Source organism: Bos mutus, chromosome 26 (assembly GCF_027580195.1).
Source record: "Bos mutus isolate GX-2022 chromosome 26, NWIPB_WYAK_1.1, whole genome shotgun sequence".
NCBI lineage: Eukaryota > Metazoa > Chordata > Mammalia > Artiodactyla > Bovidae > Bos > Bos mutus.
Window position 1 is genome coordinate 44,948,087 of NC_091642.1, and position 26,333 is coordinate 44,974,419.

General features: G+C 42.0%; 1 protein-coding gene across 1 annotated transcript; it reads right to left on the reverse strand.

Annotated features, from left to right (window-relative positions):
* Positions 1–9,790: 9,790 nt before the first annotated feature.
* MBL2 (mannose binding lectin 2) lies at positions 9,791–13,267 on the reverse strand. The gene is made up of 4 exons (XM_005889814.3): positions 13,078–13,267; positions 12,573–12,689; positions 11,170–11,238; positions 9,791–10,164 (listed from the first exon to the last, which is right to left on the reverse strand). The coding sequence occupies exons 1-4, from the start codon at positions 13,265–13,267 to the stop codon at positions 9,791–9,793; spliced, it is 750 nt and encodes a 249-aa protein (XP_005889876.1).
* Between the last annotated feature and the right edge of the window lie 13,066 nt (positions 13,268–26,333).

Sequence of the window (26,333 nt, forward strand, 5' to 3'; positions counted from 1 at the left end):
TTCAGTCACTTAGTCGTGTCCAACTCTTTGCAACCCCATGAATCGCACCATGCCAGGCCTCCCTGTCCATCACCAACTCCCAGAGTTCACTCAAACTCATGTCCATCAAGTCGGTGATGCCATCCAGCCATCTCATCCTCTGTCATACCCTTCTCCTCCTGCCCCCAATCCCTCCCAGTATCAGAGTCTTTTCCAATGAGTCAACTCTTCACATGAGGTGGCCGAAGGACTGGAGTTTCAGCTTTAGCGTCATTCCTTCCAAAGAAATCCCAGGGCTGATCTCCTTCAGAATGGACTGGTTGGATCTCCTTGCAGTCCAAGGGACTCTCAGGAGTCTTCTCCAACACCACAGTTCAAAAGCATCAATTCTTCAGTGCTCAGCTTTCTTCACAGTCCAACTCTCACATCCATACATGACCACAGGAAAAACCATAGCCTTGAGTAGACGGACCTTTTTTGGCAAAGTAATGTCTCTGCTTTTTAATATGCTGTCTAGGTTGGTCATAACTTTTCATCCAAGGACTAAGCATCTTTTAATTTCATGGCTGCAGTCACCATCTGCAGCGATCCTGGAGCCCCCCAAAATAAAGTCTGTCACTGTTTCCACTGTTTCCCCATTTATTTCCCATGAAGTGATGGGACCAGATGCCATGATCTTAGTTTTCTGAATGTTGAGTTTTAAGCCAACATCTCTTCTTTCACCCTCTCTTTAATTTCTTTAGTTTCTCTAAAGTCTCTTTAGTTTCTCTTAGCTTTCTGCCATTAAGGTGGTGTCATCTGCATATCGGAGGTTGTTGATATTTCTCCCAGGACTCTTGAGTCTAGCTTGTGATTCATCCAGCCTGGCGTTTTGCATAATGTACTCTGTATATAAGTTAAATAAGCAGGGTGACAATATATAGCCTTGAAGTATTCCTTTCCCGATTACATAAGACTAATCACTGCAGATGGTGATTGCAGCTATGAAATTAAAAGACACTTACTTAACCATCATTAATAACTTTAGATTTCAAAATTTTATTAGCTTACTCTGTTTCATGTTGTATAAAGCTATGCATGTTAGCTTTCCAAATACAAAAAAAATATTTTTTTAAGGTTTACTCTTTTTTTTTATTGGAAGATAATTGCTTTACAATACTGTGTAGATTTCTGTTATATATCAACATGAATCAGCCACAGGTATACATGTGTCCCCTCTCTACTGAACCTCCTCCTATCTGCCTCCCCATTCTAGGTTGTCACAGAGCTCTGGGTTGAGTTCCTGTGTCACATACCAAATTTCCACCTGCTATCTGTTTTACATTGGTAGTGTGTATGTTTCTATGCTGTCATCTTAATTTGCCCCACCCTCTCTTTCCCCCATTATGTCCACAAGTCTGTTCTCTATGTTTGCGTCTTTGTTGCTACCCTGGAAATAGGTTCATCAGTATCATCTTTCTAGATTCCAATATTTGGAATACAATATTTTTCTTTCTCTTTATTATTTCACTCTGTATAGTAGGCTCTAGGTTCACCCACCTTGGGGGAAGATCCCCTGGAGAAAGGAAAGGCCACCCACTCCAGTATTCTAGCCTGGAGAATTCCATGGACTGCATAGTCCATGGGGTCACAAGGAGTCGGACATGACCGAGCTACCTTCACTTTCACCCACCTCATTAGGACTGACTCAAATGCATCCTTTTTATAGCTGAGTAATATTCTATTGTATATATGTACCACAATTTCTGTATCCATTCATCTGTTGATGTGCGTCTAAGCTGCTTCTATGTCCTAGCTATTGTAAAAAGTGCTGCAATGAACATTGGGGTACATATGTATCTTTTAATTATGGTTTTCTCAGGGTATATGCACAGTAATGGGATTGTTGGGTCATATGGTAGTTTTATTCCTAGTTTTTTAAGGAATCTCTAAACTGTTCTCCATAGTGACTGTATCAATTTACATTCCTACTAACAGGGCAAGAGCACTCTCTTTGCTACACATCCTCTCCAGCATTTATTACTCTTGATATCAAGTTGTTATTGCTATGGAGGCAAGTACCACCAGTTGATCCACTGGAATTATTGATATGTCAGAGTTAGTTAGAAACCATCATATAGTCATACTCCTTTCATTCCTGGTAATGAATCCTGGTAGAAAAACATGAATCCATCTGATACAGAATGCCATTACAGCTGAGTCAGAAAACAAACAAACAAACATTATTTTTTATGAAATTGCTCCTTTAAACTCTTGTATAAAAATCTTGTATACAAATCCATGTAGGATTTGCATTGAAACAAAATCATTTTAGTTTTGATAAGTGTTAAAGTAATTAAACAAGGAAGGTATCAGACTGGGATGGCTCTGGCAGCTTATGTAAGCAAACTGAAATCTAAGACAGGGTCACTGAACTTGAACCTGAGAAAACAAAGCTTAAAAACAACCAGTAACAAACAGCCAACTAGGCTTTCCCAAATAAGGCAACTTCTCAGGCTATAGCCAATCAAATATTTGTTTGCTTTGTTTCTACATGTTCTCTACAAAAAAAAAAAAAAAACTTTCACTTATCTTCTGTCAACTGAGCATTCCTAACTACTTTCAGTATGGTGCCACCCTATTCAAATCAGTGTTTGCTCTTATAAAATTTAATTTGTCTCAGCTTACTTTTAATAGTTCAAACACCCAATGCTCCATTTCAGTCATATATAAGATGCTCCAGGCCCTGCTTGCATACCGACAATATGAGCATGCCCATCACCCAGAAGGCAGGATACCTTAATGTCCACATGTCAGAACCCGGATGCAAGCTCTGGCTTGTACTGAACAGTGTGGCCTGGCCCTGCTGCTACTGGAATATCTTGGTGATTTCACTCGAAAATATCTCTTCTAATTTTGCTGGTTCAGAAACAGAAAATGAAGCTCAATGTTATGGAAGAAGTTTCAATTGGAATATTTTTCTGCCAAATGTAGCAAGAGATGTGTGTCTGTCTGTATATGTATGTGTGCGTATGTATGTATGTGTAGAACACATTTGTATCCATTTTCAGCATCCACCTTACAAGTTACCTCTTCATTAAAGAGTATGATGTGTTCATTCTTTTATTCCTTCCATGGCCATTCTATAGCTGAGAACTCTGATGAAGACCACAGCAGGAATGGAGACAGGAATGGAGAGGCTGGCCAAGCTGCTGGGTTAACAAAAGTGCAGAAAGAAACCATTCTTGGCAGGGAAGGAGGATCAAAATCAAAATACTGCCAACATAAGAGGAAAACAAACTGGTCCATGCTAATACAGGTGATGAAGATGCTATTTTTGAAGACCTAGAACTTAGCATATGCATAAGCTGGTACAGAAGGTAAGGGCCCATTATCAAGAAGGCCACATTTTAGGGCAGATATGAGTGAACCAAAATTGTAGAGGACACAGAAAAGAATCAGCTGGCTGAAGACCTACCAGAATGAGAGAATTCCAGTGCTCATAAGCTCAGGGCTTCCTCCCCTCATCTTTCTATGACAAGGTGACCTTCTGGCTCCTCAGAGAAGAGGGATTGGAGGGTGCCTTGAGCTCACAGGCAACCTTCAAAGGGGATCAATGCTGCTTGTGGCCACTCTGTAGAAACAACACAGGGACAAGCGTCACGTGTTCTTCACAATCCTGTGGTTTTTTCACTCAGCCCTGCCTGAGGAAAACCTCCCGTGCATAGGTATACTATAACACAAGCCAGATCACTTAAAAGAAATTTATCTTCTCAAATTTCTTGAGTCCAGAAGGCTGAAATCAAGGTGTCTACAGGGCTGTAGTCACTTCAGAGGCTGTAGTGAAGAATGTGTTCTGTAAATCTTCTAGCTTCTGTTGGCTTCAGGCATTCATTGGTCTGTGGCTACAGACTTTAATCTCTGTGGACACATTGCTTTTTCCTCTTCTGTGTGTCTTCTTCTCTGTGTGTCTACCTACCAACTCCCCCTGTTTCTCTCATATAAGGATACATGTGATTATTCATAGGGCCTACCCTGAGAGCACAGGGTGATCGTCTCCTCAAGAGCTTTCTCTTAATCACCTCACGTAGGAGGTACTAGTCACTCTTTTGCCACAAAAGGTAACATTCTCAGGTTCTAGGGATTAGGACAAGGATATATCTTTGAGGGCCATAACTCAGTCCATCGCAGTACTTATCACATCAAATTGTCCACACTGAGGGACCCAAACTGAAATTTCCCATTCAGACATAGGTTCCCTGAGTGCTGGCCTGAGAAAGTTCACGCTTAAGACAAACATGAACCATCTTGACTTTCTGATGCATTTGTGACTCAAAGACCGTGAGATGGGACCACACAGTTTATGTCCTTCCATAACCAATCTCCACATACGTTTCTCTGCCCTGTTCAGTATAAATCAGGATTCTTTTCAAATATTATGCAATAAAACTTTAAAAAGAGAGAGGGAGATACAGGAAAGAGAAAGAAAGGGAAAGAGATATAGAAAAAAATGCAAGCAGAACACAATATGACACAAAAGAACATTTCTGATGTCAGAGAATGCAAATTATCTAAGGCTTTGTTACCTCAAAGCTGTAAGAAAGCAGATTTGGGAAGATCCTAGAGCCAAAAGGGCTCCAGAAGCATAGGCTGCAGAAGCCTCCCAGCAGCTGTAACAACTCGGATCTCTGAGAATAATTGTCCAGTAGACACCAATGTGGACTCAAGGGAGCTTACCGAAGGTGAGAGGCCTCAGAGCATAATGGAAGGTGCTGGAGCAGCAGTGGCTCCAAGGTACCAGGCCTTGGTAGCTATAGGACATGCATGGTGGGAAATGAGAGAGAGATGGGTCATTGCATCTAAGGATGAAACCATGAGCTCTACTGGGAGCGTTGCCCCACGTTGTGTGTGGGATGTCCTGTTCTCTTAAGGCAGTGGAGGCTGCTTATAGGAAGAACCCATGCCACACTTTGCACTGGAAAGAGATATTTGAGATCAGGAGATTTCAAGGAAGTGTCAGGGTTCTATGGGGAAGAAAAGATGTGGTCACAGGAAAATAAAGGTCAGGTCTCATGATCTCATGTGTTCCCTTTTCTCAAATGTTGCAGCATCTCAAAAGTCACTCGCTGAGTGAAAAGGCAATATTTGACGCTGCTTTGTCCCTGCAATTACAGGAACTGATAAAAATCACCAAAAATGGGAAAATTTTCCCAAATGTGTTAAATTGAGTGTGGCCTAAGCACTGTTACTGACTGTTACCATGGTGAAAATGGGCTTGAGAGGGTTTCTCTTTTCTGTTTTTGTATTTTGTATTTGTATTTGTCCCCTACAATAAAAAGAATATCTTTTTTGGGTGTTAGTTCTAAAAGGTCTTGTAGGTCTTCATAGAACCATTCAACTTCAGCTTCTTCAGTGTTACTGGTTGGGGCATAGACTTGGATTACTGTGATATTAAATGGTTTGCCTTGGAAACGAACAGAGATCATTCTGTCATTTTTGAGACTGCGTCCAAGTACTGCATTTCGGGCTCTTTTGTTGACCATGATGGCTACACCATTTCTCCTAAGGGATTTCAAATGCTGGAAGATGATGCTGTGAAAGTGCTGCAGCAATATGCCAGCAAATTTGGAAAACTCAGCAGTGGCCACAGGACTGGAAAAGGTCAGTTTTCATTCCAGTCCCAAAGAAAGGCAATGCCAAAGAATGTTCAAACTACCACACAATTGCACTCATCTCACACACTAGTAAAGTAATGCTCAAAGTTCTCCAAGCCAGCCTTCAGCAATACATGAACCGTGAACTACCAATTGTTCAAGCTGGTTTTAGAAAAGGCAGAGGAACCAGAGATCAAATTGCCAACATCTGCTGGATCATCAAAAAAGAAAGAGAGTTCCAGAAAAACAACTATTTCTGCTTTATTGACTATGCCAAAGCCTTTAACTGTGTGGATCACAATAAGCTGTGGAAAATTCTGAAAGAGATGGGAATACCAGACCACCTGACCTGCCTCTTGAAAAACCTATATACAGGTCAGGAAACAACAGTTAGAACTGGACATGGAACAACAAACTGGTTCTGAATAGGAAAAGGAGTACATCAAGGCTGTATATTGTCACCCTGCTTATTTAACTCATATGCAGAGTACATCATGAGAAACGCTGGACTGGAAGAAGCACAAGCTGGAATCAAGATTGCCGGGAGAAATATCAATAACCTCAGATATGCAGATGACACCACCCTTATGGCAGAAAGTGAAGAGGAACTAAAAAGCCTCTTGATGAAAGTGAAAGAGGAGAGTGAAAAAGTTGGCTTAAAGCTCAACATTCAGAAAATGAAGATCATGGCATCTGGTCCCATCACTTCATGGGAAATAGATGGGGAAACAGTGGAAACAGCGTCAGACTTTATTTTTGGGGGCTCCAAAATCACTGCAGATGGTGATTGCAGCCATGAAATTAAAAGACACTTACTCCTTGGAAGAAAAGTTATGACCAACCTAGACAGCATATTAAAAAGCAGAGACATTACTTTGCCAATGAAAGTCTGTCTAGTTAAGGCTATGGTTTTTCCAGTGGTCATGTATGGATGTGAGAGTTTGACTGTGAAGAAAGCTGAGTGCCAAAGAGTTGATGCTTTTGAACTGTGGTGTTGGAGAAGACTCTTGAGAGTCCCTTGGACTGCAAGGAGATCCAATCAGTCCATTCTAAAGGAGATCAGTCCTGGGTGTTCGTTGGAAGAACTGATGCTGAAGCTGAAACGCCAATACTTTGGCCACCTCATGTGAAGAGTTGACTCATTGGAAAAGACTCTGATGCTGGGAGGGATTGGGGGCAGGAGGAGAAGGGGATGACAGAGGATGAGATGGCTGAATGGCATCCCCGACTCGATGGACATGAGTTTGAGTGAACTCCGGGAGTTAGTGATGGACAGGGAGGCCTGGCGTGCTGTGATTCATGGGGTTGCAGAGTTGGACACGATTGAGCGACTGAGCTGAACTGATTTGTATTTGTATTCTGTTTTTATATTTTTCTGTTTCTGCCTTTAGTCGCTGCTTTCATGTGGAAAGCAGCTTTCATGCTTTCTTTCATAGCGATGGTGTGGCTTGTGACCTTTTTATATGTCTTTCCAACTTCTCAAACCGTGGAATTGTGGAGCAGGGATAGGGACTCATTTTGGAGTGTCAAAAGTCCTGACTTGCAAGGGTTGGAGGAGCCATGTCCTCTTAAAGTGCTCTAGGCTAGGTTGCTGAAGAAGGACTCGGGCTCCACAAGATGTCAGTGACACCCTTCTGGCTCAGTCTGAGCAGAATCAGAAAATGAAAAATGAGATCAGGAAAAGTTAAAATAAAATTTTCAGTCTTGAATTACTACATGGGGTTGGGAACTTCATCTTTAGATTGCTTGCCTTGTGAATTCAGTTCTCTGAAGGATGTAAGAAAAGTCATTTATTTTATGCTTGTGTAGCTTTCTTGGCTTTTGTTTTGAGAATGGGGGTTTGGCTTTCAAACCCTTTACATGTTGGAGCTAAAACAGGAAGTATGATTTTTATATTATCCAAATGTTATCTTTCCTGTAAACATAGTAAAGAAAGAAGCAGTGGGCTGAGTAGATAGTTACAGCAGTCCTCTCAGATGTATTCTCGATAAAATTTTTGTAAAGACTAGATTCAGGAATTAGGTGGATAATAAGGCTTCTGCTTATAGGTAAAATAGAGTAGGTTACAGAAAGCCATGGCTTCCACTATAATAATTAGAAAAAGCCAGAAAAAGTTAATCAAGATTATATTTTAGTCATATCAGAGTACTGTAGAGCACTGAAAACAAGGTAAACTGAAGTCTATTAATACATTATAAATAATGCTTCCAATATCTAGTTACTGATAAATACTTGTGCCTTTGGGGGACATTGCCAATTCTGGGGTTAAGACTGACCTTAGTGTGGCAGAGGAAACATGCTGGAGAAAAAAAAAAAAACTGGCAAAATATTTAGAGTCACTAGGGAAGGTGTGACAAATGGAGAACTGAAGTTTTTCACACTGAAAGAAACTTATCCTCAGTGAAAAAACTGCAAAAAGGTATAACAATCTCTTGAAAGTGTACACCTAAAATATTAACTGTCCATACAGCAATGACAAGAGTAATTTAGTGTGGAGTTTATGAATATGTAACAACAGCCAGATATAAAGCAGGAGGAGAACAAGTGGAGTGAAACTCTAGTGAGATTTGTGCATTGCTTGGGAAGTAGTCAAGTATTAGTTTATGATGCAAAATACTAAGGCAATAATGGTGTGTATGATAATCCACAGGAAAATCACCAAGAGTGTTCAAGTGTCTGACTAAATATCAAATAGATAAGATGGAAATAAATATGATTAATCCAAAATAAGGCAGGAAAGAAGGAATAAGTAAAAAAAGAATGGAATTGATTTTAAAAATTAAAAAGCTATATTTGAACCAGTTATATTAATAATTAAATTGAATGTATATGAATTAAACTCTTCAACAGAAGTCGAACTCAAGATAACATAGCTGTTAAATGATAGAGCTGTAAATCCAATGTAGATTGTCACATTAGATATTCAAAAGAGCCAAACATATGTTAATAAAAGAGAAACATTCTAAATATAAGGACAGAAGTAGGTGAATGTAACATAATGGGAAGGCACATCTCATGAGAGTACTAAACGAAAGAAAGCTGATGAGGGCCCTTTCATTAAAAAAACATTGGTGAAATAACATTGCTAGGAATACAGAGGGTATTTAAAAATGAAAAGAGGAATAAAGATGTAAAAAATAGTAATCCTAAATTTTTAGGTGATTATTAATATGGTTTCAATATAGAGAGAACAAGAAATGGCAGAAATAAATGAGAAACAAATACACAATCATAGTTGGATATTTTAATGTACATTTTTTAGAAACTGATTTTAAATGTTCAAATTTAGTAAGATGTTATAAACATCAAGCTTAACGTCCTGGCCTGATGTTATACCTATCAGCTAAAGAAAACACATGATTTAACATGCACAAAGTACATGTACCATTCAGTTCAGTTCAATTCAGTCACTCAGTCGTGTCTGACTCTTTGAGACCCCATGAACGCCAAGCCTCCCTGTCCATCACCAACTCCCGGAGTCCACCCAAACCTATGTCCATTGAGTCGGTGATGCCATCCAACCATCTCGCCCTCTGTTGTCCCCTTTTCCTCCTGCCCTCAATCTTTCCCAGCTTCAGGGTCTTTTCAAATGAGTCAGCTCTTTGCATCAGGTGGCCAAAGTATTGGAGTTTCAGCTTCAACTTCAGTCCTTCCAATGAACACCTAGGACTGATCTCCTTTAAGATGGACTGGTTAGATCTCCTTGCAGTCCAAGGGACTCTTAAGAGTCTTCTCCAACACCACAGTTCAAAACCATCAATTCTTCAGTGCTCAGCTTTCTTTATAGTCTCAAACAAAAATGAACAGCCTAGTTAAATTAGATACTTAATGTATAATCTTACATGTAATGTCTGACTCATAGTAAACATTTTAAAATATGTTATTAGTACTCCCACTATTACTGCTGTTGCTACTATTACTACCATTATTTTGTTGTTCCTGAAATGATTATTATTAGTGACTGGGTCTGAACCAGAAACTCTTACACCACTATAAGTCTCTTCACGCTTTTCAGTTCCACATCTCATCATTCTCAATCCATTCTTATTGTCTCTGTTTCCCCACAAAAGAGCAACTCAGTACTGGGTGTGTGAAATTGACATAGATTTATCCTCCAAACCAGGTTGTGGGCCCATGAGATGAGTAAAGGAACAGGAGGACTTTAGGCTCATGCTCCCTCAGAGAGAGAATTCACAGACGGTCAAAAAGGAGGCGGAACAAGCGATGTCATTCCATGTGCCGTCCGACAGAAGTGTCACACAGTGCTCCCCAGGAGAAGCGTTGTTAGGCTCGCCATCATTCCAGTTTTGGTAGGTCACCCCCTTTCCTGTCAGATCCACAAATTTGCCTTCAGTCTCCTGATCTGTGATGCCCAGGAAGGCCTCTTCAGTGACTAAATCCTTGAGGGCCCTGTTTTCTTCAGCATTCATAGGGGTGGCCACACGGCCCTGGAACTGTGCACATAGGGTCTTCACTTCATTAAAAGGCATCTTTTTACCATTGGTAAAAAATGCCTTCTTCCCAACTCTTTTGCCCAGAGAGAAGATTAGCCCTAAAATGGGAAAATATAGATGACATGGTTTGTCTCTAAGTCCAGCCCAAGATATTTTTCTGGATGAAAGTTTCTATAGTACAGATGCCACATAAAATATGGTAGTTGCATTTGAATTATAGAAAAGCAGTGGATTTAAAAAATTTAAAGATCTCATATGCAGTTTTTAGGATATACATATACCAAAAAAATAAATTAAAAAATTGCTGTTGTTTACCTGAAATTCAGATTTAACTCAGTAAGCTTTTTTCGGGTTAAGTCTAGCAGCCCTGATCTGAACCGATGGGCTGGAACAAAGGCTTTGTCTCTTTGGGCCATATTCTAGAACACACATAATTCAGAGTTCTAAGTTTTAACCCAATAGTAACATAAATGAATGTAAATGTCTTAGAATATTTGTCTCAGGGCAAGTAACAGGTTAAACCCCATTGCCAGTTCTCAGGACCAGCATAACAAAGGGAGAGAGGTTTGGCCCATTTTCAGTGACCTGTATGTACACTGTACACTGTGATATAAAGAAGCAGAATCGGGGTCTCTGGTATTAGCATGCATGGATGCTCATTTGGTCAGCTGTGTCTGACTCTTTGAGGCCCCATGGATTGCAACCCGCCGGGCTCCTCTGTCCTTGGAATTTTCCAGGCAAGAATACTGAAGTGGGTTGCCATTTCCTACTCCAGGCGATCTTCCCAACCGAGGGATCAAACCTGCGTCTCCTACATCTCCTGCATTGGCAGATGGAATGTTTACCACTGAGCTTCCTGGGTAGCCCTCTCTGGTATCAGACTGACTAAAGTTTATAAGTTGCTCTGCTACTCATTAGTTCTATGCTTTTGAGCAAATTATGTACTTTTTCTTTGCCTTCATTTCTACCAAAAGTTGTGAGGATTTCATGAAATCAGAATATGAATAGACACCTATCCAGGTACTAGAAAATTAAATATATTCAATAACTGTTGTCTTTCACTTTACCAAACTTCAAGCTGCCTGAAAAGAGAGAAGGCTTACAGTTTTTGATCTGGTTCAATTCAGATTGTAGAGTTGCTCTTTCTGAAGTAGCCAGGCTAATATAGTCACCTAGAAAATTAAGTGAAAGAGTGTTGTTAAAAAGTTATCTTAGAACTATAAGGGGGTAGGGTACCTTTTGAAACTAAAAAAATAAATAAATAAAATTAAAAGTTTATTTTATATTGATATTTGCTCTTTGAAAAAAAATGAAAAATATCAAGAAGCAAAAAGAAGGAAAATTGTCTTTATTTCCATCTAACCCAAAACATGACTCTTCATCTGTTGAATGTATGTGAAGACACTTTATAGACACATACATTCCCACACACATACACATACATACACTCCCTGTTGATCTGTTAATAGCATTATAGCTCTCCACATGCCAAGCTAGTCACTAATTGTTTTATTTCTCCAAACAAATAGCTCTATCATGGACAAAACTGTGGAACAAACTCATGGAAGAATTATTATGAGCTGGTGAATCCTGACTGTAAAGTCTACAGAGTTTCATCTTTGGCGATGTTTTGTTTTTATTCATTTTGTTGTTTGTTTTTCCCTGAGTTTGTCCTGTTAATCAGTAAACTAGGATTTCTGTGAGTTGTCCATTATCCATGGGGGAGGGCATGAGACAAGCTATGTGTAGTAGATGGCAAAAATGACTTGGATATGACACAGCTTCTCTGAGGAAATGGAGTCTATTCCCCACTCCTTGAATCTGAGCCGGCCTTGGGACTTGTGTTGACCAATGCGGTGTGGCGGAAGCAATAGTGTATGTATCCCAAGCCTTAAGGAGGCCTTAAGCTTCCGCTCTTCCTTTTCGTCTGAATCCTGTAATCACCTCTGTGTGATTAAGGCCAGGTGAGTCAACTGGAGGATGAGAGACCCATGGCTCAGGCACCTTCATCACTCCAGCTGACGGGCGCACGATAGCCAACATGTATGTGAGACCACACATGAGTGACTCCAGCTGAGACCAGCAAAGAAATTATTTGATTCACAGAATTTTGATTTAAATAAATGGCTGTGTGTTGTTTCTCATGAAGTAAGAGATAATTGACATACCATGTATCTACCACTCTTGTGAAAATAGGCATAATAAGCCCAATGCATATATTCTCCCTTTTGGACCAAATTGTTTCAGTTGAAGGATATCCAGGGCTCAGATCCTCCAGCAGGCATCTGGCGAGGGTTTGGCTCTGAACGGTTTGTGACCCTGTATTCAGGAATTGATAGGAACCCCTGAGGCTCTAAGTAACCTAGAGAAGCTGGAGGCTGCTTAGTCAGGAAGCAGAGTTGGGCATCTCCCCAGGAAGCAGCAGAAGGGGCATGTCCCACATGATACTTGAGCCCACAGACCCCAGGGGACTTGAGCCTGGCCCTTGCTAAAGTAAACTCCTTACCCATAATTTCTCCAGGGTCTCCTTTTTGGCCTATTGGTCCTGGTATCCCAGGGATCCCTGGCGTTCCTTGAGGCCCCATCTTTCCAGGAGGGCCCTCCGAGCCTCTGAGTCCTTGACCTGTTGGAGGAAAAAGGAAACACGACTCAATATTTGTGTTCCTCTCTATTTCTCAAAAAAATATGATGCCCAATCCCTTCCCAGGGGAAAGGAGACACTGAGCTAGGGTTAACTTTTCTGAGCTGCTGTTTGTAAGGATCATAGAAGAAAGGCCTCCTATGTCCCATGGGATGTCTTGAGGGTCAACTCCCTGAGCCGGGAGGACCACCAGGTGTCAGCAGTTCCTGTGTGAGAGTCTGGGATGCCAGAATCAGAGCCGTATCTCTGTTTCAAATGATAATATGTGGTTGAGAGTAATACAAGCAGCATGCATACATTACCCTCCTCCCAATCCAGGCAGTTTGCTTTGGGAGATAAAGTCGCAGAGAAAGAACAGCCCAAACTGTACCTGGTTCTCCCTTTTCTCCCTTGGCACCATCACGCCCATCTTTGCCTGGGATGCCATTGATGCCCGGAGGACCACAGGCAATCACGGGGCAGGTCTTCCGGATGTTCTCACAGTTCTCTGTTTCTGTGTCTGCACAAGATGCTGTCACCGCAGTCAGGAGAAGAAAAGGAAGTGATGTAAACAGCGACATGATCCTCACCTTGGTGTAAGAAAGGTCAAGGGAGATTATCTCATCTTGTGCTCTTTATCTACACATATTTACTGAACCTATAACCTAACTGGGCACATGTGATGTAGAGATGGATAATCCATTCCTTGCCTCCAAACTGGGAATTTGGAAATGTATTAATACATTCTTCAATGACACTGGTTAATTAATACTTCAACAAAGGTGGATGTAAATAATTGCATTGTTGAGAGGAAGGAGTCACCAGTGCCTGTCCTCTGGTGTTACTGCAGAAATCTCTGATTATGTTCTCTGTGTCCTTTGCAAGACCAAATAGGCATACTCATGGCCAGAGACTCATGCCTGCTGGCTTAGGGAGTAATCGTGAATGGAGACCTAGCTTGCTCTTGCACTTCTCCCACTTGGGCCCTACTGCTACCTGCATCCCATCCTTATATCTGGACAGTCCTTTGCCCTCAGTGCCAGATAACCAACATCTACTCAGTGGTAGGCACTGAGCTGCGAGCTAATGATCCAGGGAGGAAGAGTCACTACTAGTTACTAACCCAGCCACAACTAACTTGAGTTTGCTTTCTCTTGATGTTTGTTTCTCACTGCAAGAAAGACTTGCCAGGGGGAGAATTTTCTCTGGAAATTTCTCACTGTCTTAGCCCAGGCAGGATGCTAGATCCCTCTCTATTTCCTGGCAGGTATTCCTATATGTCAAGATCACTGGCAATATTCCTTGAATACCCTTCTCATTTTTCAATCCTAACATTTCATCTGATCTTCAAAGTTGTTTTCTAGACGTCCCTCCCCCAGGAAACCTCAGCAGCCCAGGATCCAGGATCTAGTCCCTCTTGGCTCTCTTTGAAAACAAAGGTACAATCTCATTTGCAAATGTCCAGGTGAATCCAGAAAAGTTCCAGATGCCCCAGCATAAGCAGAGAAAGAGACACTCCAGCATGGCTTCTACTTGCCCTCTCCCCACCTCCCCCCACTCCAGAAAGTCTCTTATAGGCCTCCAAGATCAAGTCAAAGCGCTAACTATATGACCCAGGACCCCAGATCCATTTACCAAAGTACTCACCAGGGCTTCTGCAGATCAGGGATATAGTCACAAGGAAACTGGCCCTCTAGCAGGGTGCTGGCAGATGCCTTAGGGTAAGGGAGGAGGCTGGGCTTGGCAATACAAGGTCCAATCAGCCTGGTGGACAGGGACAACATGGGCCTGCCTGGCCTTCAACCCCAGATTAATAAATAATTCTTCTTAGAAGGATTTCCCAGGGGCTTCTGGTACAGTGCTGGGTGGCAGTTTTCTTTGATACTGCACAATTCCCACTTCAAATTGTCAGTATTTTGACAGTTCTCATTTCTGGGCCAATGTGAGTTGGTTCACATGGTTAATTATGTTCAAGATTCATGTCTTCAACAGAGAAACATAAAGATACCTATGAATGCACTCATGCTTGTGCATACTAACCATACACACACACACACACGCAGATGTACACAGACACTCATCCATGAAGGCGCAGCAAACACCCTGCTGCTTTTGACACACCAAGACCACCCCTGTCTCAGGCTCTGGACTTGGTCTTCACCCAGGCTGAATGTCCTTTGTCATGTCACTGGCTGGCTCTTTCTCTTCTATTGAAATGTTCCTGCCTCAGAGAAACCTGTGTTGACTACTTTAAGTGGTCCTGCTCTCTATCATCTTAACTTTATTTTTTTAATATTTCTTATATTCCATGATGTTGTATTCTATCCATTCACTTTACTTTTCTAGCTTTTATTCTGGTAAGTGTAAACAACATACAATTTTACCATTTTGACCATTATTAGGTGTACAGTTTGGCAGTGTTAAGTCCATTCACAAAGTGAATGGACTTATTATCCCAAACTGAAACTCTGTATTTATTAAACAGTATTTCCCTATTTCCAACCCCAAGGTCAGCCCCAACCCATGGTGACTGCTGTTTTGTTTTTGTCTCTATGAGCTTGGCTACTCTAGGTGTCTTATATAAGTGGAATCATACAGGATTTGTCTTTTTTTGACTGACTTATTTCACTTGTCTAAAAGGTTCATCCATGTTATGAAATGTATCAGAATTTCCTTCCTAAGTTTAAAAAATAAATATGTGTAAATAACACATTTTGGAAACATCATTTTTATTTAAAAAGACCCTGGGAATTACCCAGTTATCCTTCAACAAGCAAATGGATAAATAAACCACGGAAAATTCACAGGAAAAAAAGCAGCAATTAATACAATAACTTGGGTGAATTTCAAAGATATTATGCTAAGTAAAATCAATATAAACTTGGAAGTTTATAGACTGTATTATTCTTTTCATATAATATTCTTGAAATGGCACAATTAAATAAGGAAGACCATATCAGCAGTTGGCAGGGAATAGGGCTTCAGGGAGAAGATAAAGATGCCGAACAAGAAAGTTTCATTGTGGGTGATGGACTAGTTCTGTCTTAATTGTGATGATTAGACAAACCTATCATGGCAATAGCATTTCATAGAACTAAACACCAAGAAAAAAGGAATTCAGATAAATAATGGTTAAATGCAAGTAAAACCCATATTGTATTGTTTTGATGTCAGCTTGCAGGTTTTGATACTTGTACTCTGATATGTTAGATCCTACCATTGGTGAATGATGGAGGAAGAGCACCTGAGACTTTTCATTATGATTTCTTCAACTTGTCTATGAGACTAAAATGGTTTCAGATGAAAAAGTTTCCAGAGGGAGTCTTAAGGAAGTTGTGGGTGATCTAAAGACTATCCTTGCTTCATTCAGTGCTTTGTCCAAACTTCACAATGGGAATAGTCTGTGCAATGGCTTGAAAGTGAGAAAAAGTAGGCCAGGTTCCCAAGGATAATATTAGTTAGTCTTATTGGTCTTATAGTGTGGAGCCAAATGGTGAGAGATAAGGCATAAGCCAATTGATGATATGACTTACAAACTGTAAGACTTTGGACCTCCAACCAAAGGTCATTAGAGAAATCCCAATAGGAGAGGAAGGATCACAGTTGAATTTTCAAATCTTGTTTTGACTAAAATATGGAGAATGATTGGAGAGCATGAAACTGGAAAAAAGATGACCTGCAAGGAAGTACTTTGCTGCTGTTGTTCAGTTGCCCAGTCGTGTCCAGCTCCTTGTGACCCCGTGGACTGCAGCATGCCAGGCCTCCCTGTCCCTCACCATCCCCCAGAGTTTGCCCAGGTTCATGTTCATGGCATCGGTGATGCCATTCTCACTACCACCTAAATGACAGATGATGGTGGCCAGAATCAGGGTAAAAGAAATTAGATCAAGAAACTGGATACATTTGAGAAACATCCGTAATGTATAATTGACAGAGCTTAGGAATTGGTTGAGTGTGAAATAGTGAGCAGAAAAAGAAATTTGTTTGGGCACACACATTTCTGACTTGAATGTCTGAGTGTCATTCTACTGACTGAAGGAGATATAATGGATACCTTGTAAGTGGATGGCTTGAATTATCTGCCAGTGGTCAAGAAGGATAGAGCAATAACTCTGAAGCAACATCTATTCAATTCTGGACATTTCTAATAGAGCTGTCATAAAATGTCCTTTTAGGGTGGTGAGGGAACCCATCATAAGAGTTTCAGATAGAGGTTGCAGAGCCATGTGGTGAGGGTGTGGTAGAGGCCTCCAAACACCACAAGAAATATGGATGAGACTTCCCCCTCCTCCCCTGCCCACCAGATCCTTCCAACTAGCCTGTCCTTGGCTAATGAAAGGTCTCATTTCCTTACTTCCTGCTGACCCATTCCATAGACCTGAAAAAATGTCCAGGGTGGTAAAGAGCCAGATGCCTGAAGCAAAGGGCAGAGACTAAGAGATCCAGAGCTTAAAACCGTCTGCTGGCAACTTGTTCGTGTGTCTCCCTTACTCTTCAGCATCCAGACTTTCCCCTTGTTCCTACTCCAAAGTGGCAGGAGGTTGAATGAGGTAGAGGACTGGAGGTGCTGGCTTTGATCACTGTATTTGTTTGCATTGAACACTTAGTCCAGAGGTCACGAAGCTTCCTGGAACTGTGCTGGGAAGGGATAGACATCTGGATGAGAGTCAATCTGAAAGTTGAGCCACTGTTCTGGCTACAGCTGTGAGTCTCATCTCATTTCCACAGTCTCCAGGAGGCCTTTTCTCTCAGGAGATGCCCTCTCCACCTCCTTGAGTCCCAACTGTCCAGTCTGCACTTTGCTTCATAGATAAGATCACTGCATGTATTTGTTCTGGACCTTAAGCCCTTCCCAGCACTGCCTCTACTCTGGCACCTCCACAAAGACAATGATGCTGCCTCTTTGATCTATAGAAGGACTTCCTGCCCTTCTATACTCCTGTCCCTAGTGGGATGGAATCCCAGCTCTGCCACCTTCTGGCTATATGACTTTGGCCAAGTTCCATCTCCTTCAGATCCTGTTTCTTCATCTGTGAACCAGGACAACACTGCCATGCCTGTGTCATGGTATGGTGTCTTCTGATCCACACTCAGAAGGCATGACATCCAGCTCATCACAGCAGTCTGCTAAAGACAAAGCCTTCATTGCCTTCAGAATGGTGGCACAATAGTCTTCCTACTGTGGGAAGCAGTGTTCTTGGGCAACCCCATCTGAAAACAGTATAGTATGAAATTTGGAACCAGAAGATACGGTTTGGGCTCATGATTGTGAGTTTAAGTCAGACCATATATTCCTTCTGAGTCTCGGATTTTGGCCAGGGGCACAGTTGCAGCAGGCATGGAGCATGCTTATCCATGATTTTAAGAGACATGCCTAAGGGAGGGGCGTGAGGAGGAGAAATTAGGGTAGTGTTGCAGGCAAAATACAAGCCCAGGCGGCTGCGACCAGCACACTAAGCGTGGGCGGCTGCGACCAGCGCACTAAGCGTGGCTGAGAGGAGCTACCCCACGTCCGAGGTCGGGGCAGCGGCCGAGAGTGCCAGGCTGCAAAGGCGCAGGAACCGCGGAGAAGACCTACCCAAGTCCGAGGTCAGGGGCGGTGGCCTGCAAGAGCTACCCTACGTCCGAGGTCAGGGGCGGCTACCAGGAGCAGCTACCCCACGCCCCTACGCCCGAGGCCATGGGTGGCTGCCGGGAGGAGCAACCCCACTTCCAAGGAGCAGTGGCTGCGTGGGCACAGGAGGGCCTAGAGGAGCTATACCACGTTGAAGGTCAGGAAGGGCGGCGGTGAGGAGATACCCCTCGTCCAAGGTAAGGAGCAGCGGCTGCGCTTTGCTGGAGCAGCCGTGAAGAGATACCCCATGCCCAAGGTAAGAGAAACCCAAGTAAGATAGTAGGTGTTGCAAGAGGGCATCAGAGGGCAGACACACTGAAACCATACTCACAGAAAACTAGTCAATCTAATCACACTAGGACCACAGCCTTGTGTAACTCAATGAAACTAAGCCATGCCCCTGGGGCAACCCAAGATAGGTGGGTCATGGTGGAGAGATCTGACAGAATGTGGTCCACTGGAGAAGGGAATGGCAAACCACTTCAGTATTCTTGCCTTCAGAACCCCATGAATGGTATGAAAAGGCAAAAAAAAGAGGAACTCCCCGGGTCAGTAGGTGCCCAATATGCTACTGGAGATCAGTGGAGAAATAACTCCAGAAAGAATGAAGGGATGGAGCCAAAGCAAAAACAATACCCAGCTGTGGATGTGACTGGTGATAGAAGCAAGGTCCGATGCTGTAAAGAGCAATATTGCATAGGAACCTGGAATGTCAGGTCCATGAATCAAGGCAAATTGGAAGTGGTCAAACAAGAGATGGCAAGAGTGAACATCAACATTCTAGAAATCAGCGAACTGAAATGGACTGGAATGGGTGAATTTAACTCAGATGACCATTATATCTACTACTGCAGGCAGGAATCCCATAGAAGAAATGGAGTAGCCATCATGGTCAACAAAAGAGTCCAAAATGCAGTACTTGGATGCAGTCTCAAAATGACAGAATGATCTCTGTCCGTTTCCAAGGCAAACCATTCAATATCACAGTAATCCAAGTCTATGCCCCAACCAGTAATGCTGAAGAAGCTGAAGTTGAACGGTTCTATGAAGACCTACAAGAGCTTTTAGAACTAACACCCAAAAAAGATGTCCTTTTCATTATAGGGGACTGGAATGCAAAAGTAGAAAGTCAAGAAACACCTGGAGCAACAGGCAAATTTTCCCTTGGAATACGGAATGAAGCAGGGCAAAGGCTAATACAGTTTTGCCAAGAGAACGCACTGGTCATAGCAAACACCTCTTCCAACAATACAAGAGAAGACTCTACACATGGACATCACCAGATGGTCCACACTGAAATCAGATTGATTATGTTCTTTGCAGCCAAAGATGGAGAAGCTCTATACAGTCAACAAAAACAAGACCAGGAACTGACTGTGGCTCAGATCACGAACTCCTTATTGCCAAATTCAGACTGAAATTGAAGAAAGTAGGGAAAACCACTAGACCATTCAGGTATGACCTAAATCAAATCCCTTATGATTATACAGTGGGAGTGAGAAATAGATTTAAGGGCCTAGATCTGATAGATAGAGTGCCTGATGAATTATGGAATGAGGTTTGTGACATTGTACAGGAGACAGGGATCAAGACCATCCCCATGAAAAAGAAATGCAAAAAAGCAAAATGGCTGTCTGGGGAGGCCTTACAAATAGCTGTGAAAGAAGAGAAGTGAAAAGCAAAGGAGAAAAGGAAAGATAAGCATCTGAATGCAGAGTTCCAAAGAATAGCAAGAAGAAATAAGAAAGCCTTCCTCAGTGATCAATGCAAAGAAATAGAGGAAAACAACAGAATGGGAAAGACTAGAGATCTCTTCAAGAAAATTAGAAATACCAAGGGAACATTTCATGCCAAGATGGGCTCGATAAAGGACACAAATGGTATGGACCTAACAGAAGCAAAAGGTATTAAGAAGAGGTGGCAAGAATACACAGAAGAACTGGAAAAAAAAAGATCTTCACGACCCAGATAATCACGATGGTGTGATCACTCATCTAGAGCCAGACATGCTGGAATGTGAAGCCAAGCTGGCTTTAGAAAGCAACACTATGAACAAAGCTAGTGGAGGTGATAGAATTCCAGTTGAGCTCTTTCAAATCCTGAAAGATGATGCTGTGAAAGTGCTGCACTCAATATGCCAGCAAATTTGGAAAACTCAGCAGTGGCCACAGGACTGGAAAAGGTCAGTTTTCATTCCAATCCCAAAGAAAGGCAATGCCAAACAATGCTCAAACTACCACACAATTGCACTCATCTCACACACTAGTAAAGTAATGCTCAAAATTCTCCAAGCCAGGCTTCAGCAATACGTAAACAGTGAACTTCCAGATGTTCAAGCTGGGTTTAGAAAAGGTAGAGGAACCAGAGATCAAATTGCCAACACCCGCTGGATCATGGAAAAAACAAGAGAGTTCCAGAAAAACATCCATTTCTGCTTTATTGACTATGCCAAAGCCTTTGACTGTGTGGATCACAATAAACTGTGGAAAATTCTGAAAGAGGTGGGAATAGCAGACCCCCTGGCCTGCTTCTTGAGAAATCTGTATGCAGGTCAGGAAGCAACAGTTAGAACTGGACATGGAACAACAGACTGTTTCCAAATCGGGAAAGGAGTATGTCAAGACTGTACATTGTCACCCTGCTTATTTAACTTCTATGCAGAGTACATCATGAGAAACGCTGGACTGGAAGAAACACAAGCTGGAATCAAGATTGCCAGGAGAAATATCAATAACCTCAGATATGCAGATGACACCACCCTTATGGCAGAAAGTGAAGAGGAACTCAAAAGCCTCTTGATGAAAGTGAAAGTGGAGAGTGAAAAAGTTGGCTTAAAGCTCAACATTCAGAAAACGAAGATCATTGCATCTGGTCCCATCACTTCATGGGAAATAGATGGGGAAACAGTGGAAATAGTGTCAGACTTTATTTTTTTGGGCTCCAAAATCACTACAGATGGTGAATGTAGTCATGAAATTAAAAGATGCTTATTCCTTGGAAGGAAAGTTATGACCAACCTAGATAGCATATTCAAAAGCAGAGACATTACTTTGCCAACAAAGGTTTGTCTAGTCAAGGCTATGGTTTTTCCTGTGGTCATGTATGGATGTGAGAGTTGGACTGTGATGAAGGCTGGCGCCGAAGAATTGATGCTTTTGAACTGTGGTGTTGGAGAAGACTCTTGAGAGTCCCATGGACTGCAAGGAGATCCAACCAGTCCATTCTGAAGGAGATCAGCCCTGGGATTTCTTTGGAAGGAATGATGCTAAAGCTGAAACTCCAGTACTTTGGCCACCTCATGCGAAGAGTTGACTCACTGGAAAAGACTCTGATGCTGGGAGGGATTGGGGGCAGAAGGAGAAGGGGATGACAGAGGATGAGATGTCTGCATGGCATCACTGACTCGATGGATGTGAGTCTGAGTGACCTCCGGGAGTTGGTGATGGACAGGGAGGCCTGGCGTGCTGCGATTCATGGGGTCGCAGAGAGTCGGACGCAACTGAGCGACTGAACTGAACTGAACTGAACTGAACTGCAGGCAAAATAGCCTGAGGTCCAGAATTCCCTCAGAGAGGGCTATACGGAGCCCTCTCTACGTGATCACGTTGTTCTTGTGCTCACTAACTCAAGGAGGGACTGCCTGCTGGGTCTTGGCAGGGGCAGAGTTCCCAGGATATTCTCAGGTCAAGCAGTGTGTGGAAAGAGGATCCCTTTTTCTTTCACCTTTTCTCTAGTGCCCCCTATTGTAAAAGCTGTTAGTGATCACTTTATTTTTATTTTTTTAGTTTTATTGGATTATAGTTGATTTACAATATTGTGTTAATTTCAGATGTACAGCAAAGTGATTCAATTATATACATATATTCATTCTTTTTCATATTATTTTCTCATATAGGTTATCATAGAATATTAAATAGTGTTCTCTGTGCTGTGCAGTAGGTCCTTGTTAGTTATCTATCTTATATATAGTAGTGTGTATATGTTAATCCCAAGTTCCTGATCTATCCCTTGTGCCCACCCATATTTTCCCTTTGGTAACCATAAGCTTGTTTTCAATATCTGCAAGTCTGTTTCTGTTTCTTGATTAAGTTCATTTCTATCATTTAAAAAAATCGGATTCTACGCAGAAGTGATGTCATATGATCTTTGTCTTTGACTTACTGCACTTAGTATGATAATCTCTAGCCCCATCTACATTGCTGCAAGTGGCATGCTTTCATTCTCTTTTATGGCTGAGCCATGTCCTATTGCATATATTCTTTGACTATATACCCAGGAGTGGGATTGCTGGATCATATGGTAGTTCCATTTTTAGTTTTTTAGTGGTTGTACCAATCTACATTTGTGATCATGCTCGCTTTAAAAGGGAAATGCTTAAAGGAATTTTGTGGCTTATCACAGAGATGTGTGGAAGAGTAAGTCTGTTGCCAGGAGTTCTTTGGTAACTAGCGCAGTAGGTATATCTGCATGCCCATGTTTGTACACAGGGAGCCCACGAATGCCCCAAGTGGGCCCTTCATCAGCATAAGTGGCATCAGGGATTCCTCTAGGTAAGCCTCATGAAAGCCATGGAGTGAAGAGGGGTGGGTGGGCCTGGCTGCTTCTGGGCTCTGAGGCTACCTATCTCTGTGCACTCACATGGAGAAGCCCACGAGAGGACACAAAAAACAGGCAACATGGCGCCTATAGCCTTGTAAAAACTGTCTGAAACAATCTCTGTTGTCACCTTTATCTTGGGCTTCTAGTATCCAGAAATGTGAGAAAATAAGTCTACGTTGTTTAAGCCACCCATTCAGTGATATCTTATTATGGCAGCCCAAGAAGACTGATAACCATCTTAGGTCAGAGGAACCTAGACAGCATATTAAAAAGCAGACACATTACTTTGCCAACAAAGGTCCATCTAGTCAAGGCTATGGTTTTTCCAGTAGTCATGTATGGATGTGAGTGTTGGACTATAAAAAAGCTGAGTGCCAAACAATTTATGCTTTTGAACTGTGGTGTTGGAGAAGACTCTTGAGAGTCCCTTGGACTGCAAGGAGATCCAGCCGTCCATCCCTAAAGGAGATCAGTCCTGAGTGTTCATTGGAAGGACTGATGCTGAAGCTGAAACTTCAATACTTTGGCCACCTGATGTGAAGAACTGACTCATTGGAAAAGACCCTGATGCTGGGAAAGATTGAAGGCAGGAGGAGAAGGGGATGACAGAGGGTGAGATGGTTGGATGGCATCACCGACTCAATGGACATGAGTTTGAGTAAACTCTGGGAGTTGGTGATGAACAGGGAGGCCTGGTGTGCTGTGGTCCATGGGGTCGCAAAGAGTCAGACATGACTGAGCAACTGAACTGAATTGAACTGAACTGAGGTCAGAGGAACCCAACCAGTCTACACGATCACTTCTCTTGAATGGGAGTTTGGGGATGCAGGTGAGACTGTCCTGGATAGGAAGGTCCATAAGGAGGAGAGTTGCTGGGCAGTAGAATGGGAGAGAGAGAGGAGTAAGAAAGACATTCTCTGCTAGAAGGGCCAAGGAAAAGCGAGTTCCATCCAGGGATGGCTGAACTAGATACCAGCTGCCGCTCCTCCACATTCCTTCCAGTGCCTAGTCACCAGCCCCTAAGGCAGGAGGGAGGGCAAGGAAGGGGACATACACACATCTGATTCTACTCCGTTCTGACCTGAGCACTGTGACTTAGGCAAATCCTCTCACCCTGTAACTCTCAGTCCTCAAGCTGTTAAATGGACATAAGAAAGATACTTAAAGCTAGAAATATGTTGAGGGATGAACAGAGCGTCGTATTCATATGAGGACCCTAGTCCTTGAGAAAATAACTTCCCTGGCAGAAAGAGGACCAGGAATGAGAGCTTCCTGCAGTAGGTAGGGGAACAGACTCACGGGAAACCTCACGTAACCAGGACTGACACCCGGCCCTCTGGCTGACTCCTCTGGTTAAAGATTCAGGATGGTGGGGAGGGGGATTCTGTCCTTCCAGCTGCTTTGAATGGCTTCCAAGAAGCCATCCTGACAGTTTTCCAGAGGATCATCCTCCACAAAGCCAGGTCCCAAAGAGAAATTGCAGGTTCGTCCTGCCATCTAGTGACCTAACTCAGAATTGCAGGGGGCCAAAGGCTACACTGAGTCCTCACACATCCCCGGACTTGTTGACTCGTTCTGTACATTACTTCCTTGAGGCTGCTGTGCGTCAGGCTCTGGGATAAGAACCGAGAGACTTAAAAGAGCATAATGCCCTATTCTGAATACTATGTGATATTTTTAAGTAGGGGGTTTTGTTGGTATACCCTTTCTGAGAGCCAAAGGCCTCATCTCTTGTCTGTCTTCTACTTATTACACATAACTTCTCTGTTACCAGTATCAATAAATATGTATCATATACCGTATATGTGGGTAAAATTTGTCTTCTCAAGAGTCCTCTTTTCTGTAAATTTAGAAATACACATTCAAAGTAAGCAACGGCTTTTGACCCTTGCCCCTCAGAGTTTTAAGTTACTTTCTGATGTAACTTATATTATCCAACTTCCCAGGTTTCTTATATTTCAGTATGGTATACTGCTTTGAATTTACAAAGTTACAAAAATTCACAGACCAAAAAGACAGGAGTTTGTGAAGCTGTATATATGGGGAGTTGTTGAGCATAGCAACAGTATCCTAGAAGTATTCACTGGAACTATTAAAAAAATAAAAAATTACACATATATTCACAATGTCTTTAGTTTTGTAGCACTGCATTAAGATTTAAGAATCACATAAAAAAGAAAACAAAGTTAAACATTCCTTTCCCTATAACCCAGGGTTCAGTCTAGTGTTTTCCTTGAAGTCTCCCTACCAGTATTTTTTCTCTCTCTCTTTAACCCAGACTTCAAAAAGTCATGTCAAGTTTTCTTTTTCAGCATCTCGTATATGCTTTCTCAGTTTTATTTCCACAGCCATAAGCACTATCACCTCAACCCTGGGTGTTCAAAGTAATCCAAGACCTCTGCTTGTTATCCCTCACTCCTTATTGCTATCTTTTCTACTACTGGATGAATCTTCTTAATATATGACTTTTACAGCATCATACTCTATTATAAAGCAGTGCCAACTGAAAATACACTTGTTCTCAAGATCTTCCACAATCTACTCTGAATTAACTTTCCTCTCGTATTGGTTGTGACTCCACACTGAACATGTTCATTCTGGCAGGACAGCCTATTTAGACTTCCATGTACTGAGCATTGGATGTTTTAATTTCTCCAGGATCTAGTCCCTCCTGCTTCTAGTAGATGAAATTCTCTTTTCCATGATCTTTTCCATGGACTGCTTCCCCTTTACTCCATGAGAAGTGGAATGATATTTGTGTTCAGCACATATATTATAGTTTTTAGATCACCATGATTGTTTCAATGATGGACGATTCACTTAGGAAAAGTTGACAAGTCACTCTTAAGATTAGCTCCATGGACTCAAGAAAAAAGTATAAGGGAAGGATAGGCTTGGGATTGTTAATAGCTATCCTTTCTGCTGCTTATAAAACACCTATTTGAGAATGAAGTCAATGTATTAAATAATTAAGAGCCCAGAGATTGGAAGAGAGTTCTGATTGTGTACCCATGCCTTGACTCCCTGTAAACAAAAATTGCATTTGCCTTTGACACTTTGGAACTTACAGTCTGGAATGATTGAGAGGTATATTAGGAGATGTTTCCGTTGTGTGTATTTACTTGTGTGAACTATAATTCCATTTTTACTTCTGTCAATGTAAATTGTCTTTTACTTATAACTTGGTGACCCTACAACCTCCAAACTCACAATGGATACTCATAGCAGTGCCTCTATGCACATCATCCCCTTGCCTAGGATATATTCATCCTTTCACTCATCTTTCAAGACTGATCTACTATCTCCTCTTAGAAGACAGCAGTTTCCAGAGTAGATTGTCAGTTTGTAAATTTGTTGGTGAAAAATTAGCTTCCATTCATAATTTTCTAGATTTGTTCCAAGGCCTAGCATTACTGTAACATTTAAAATCTTTC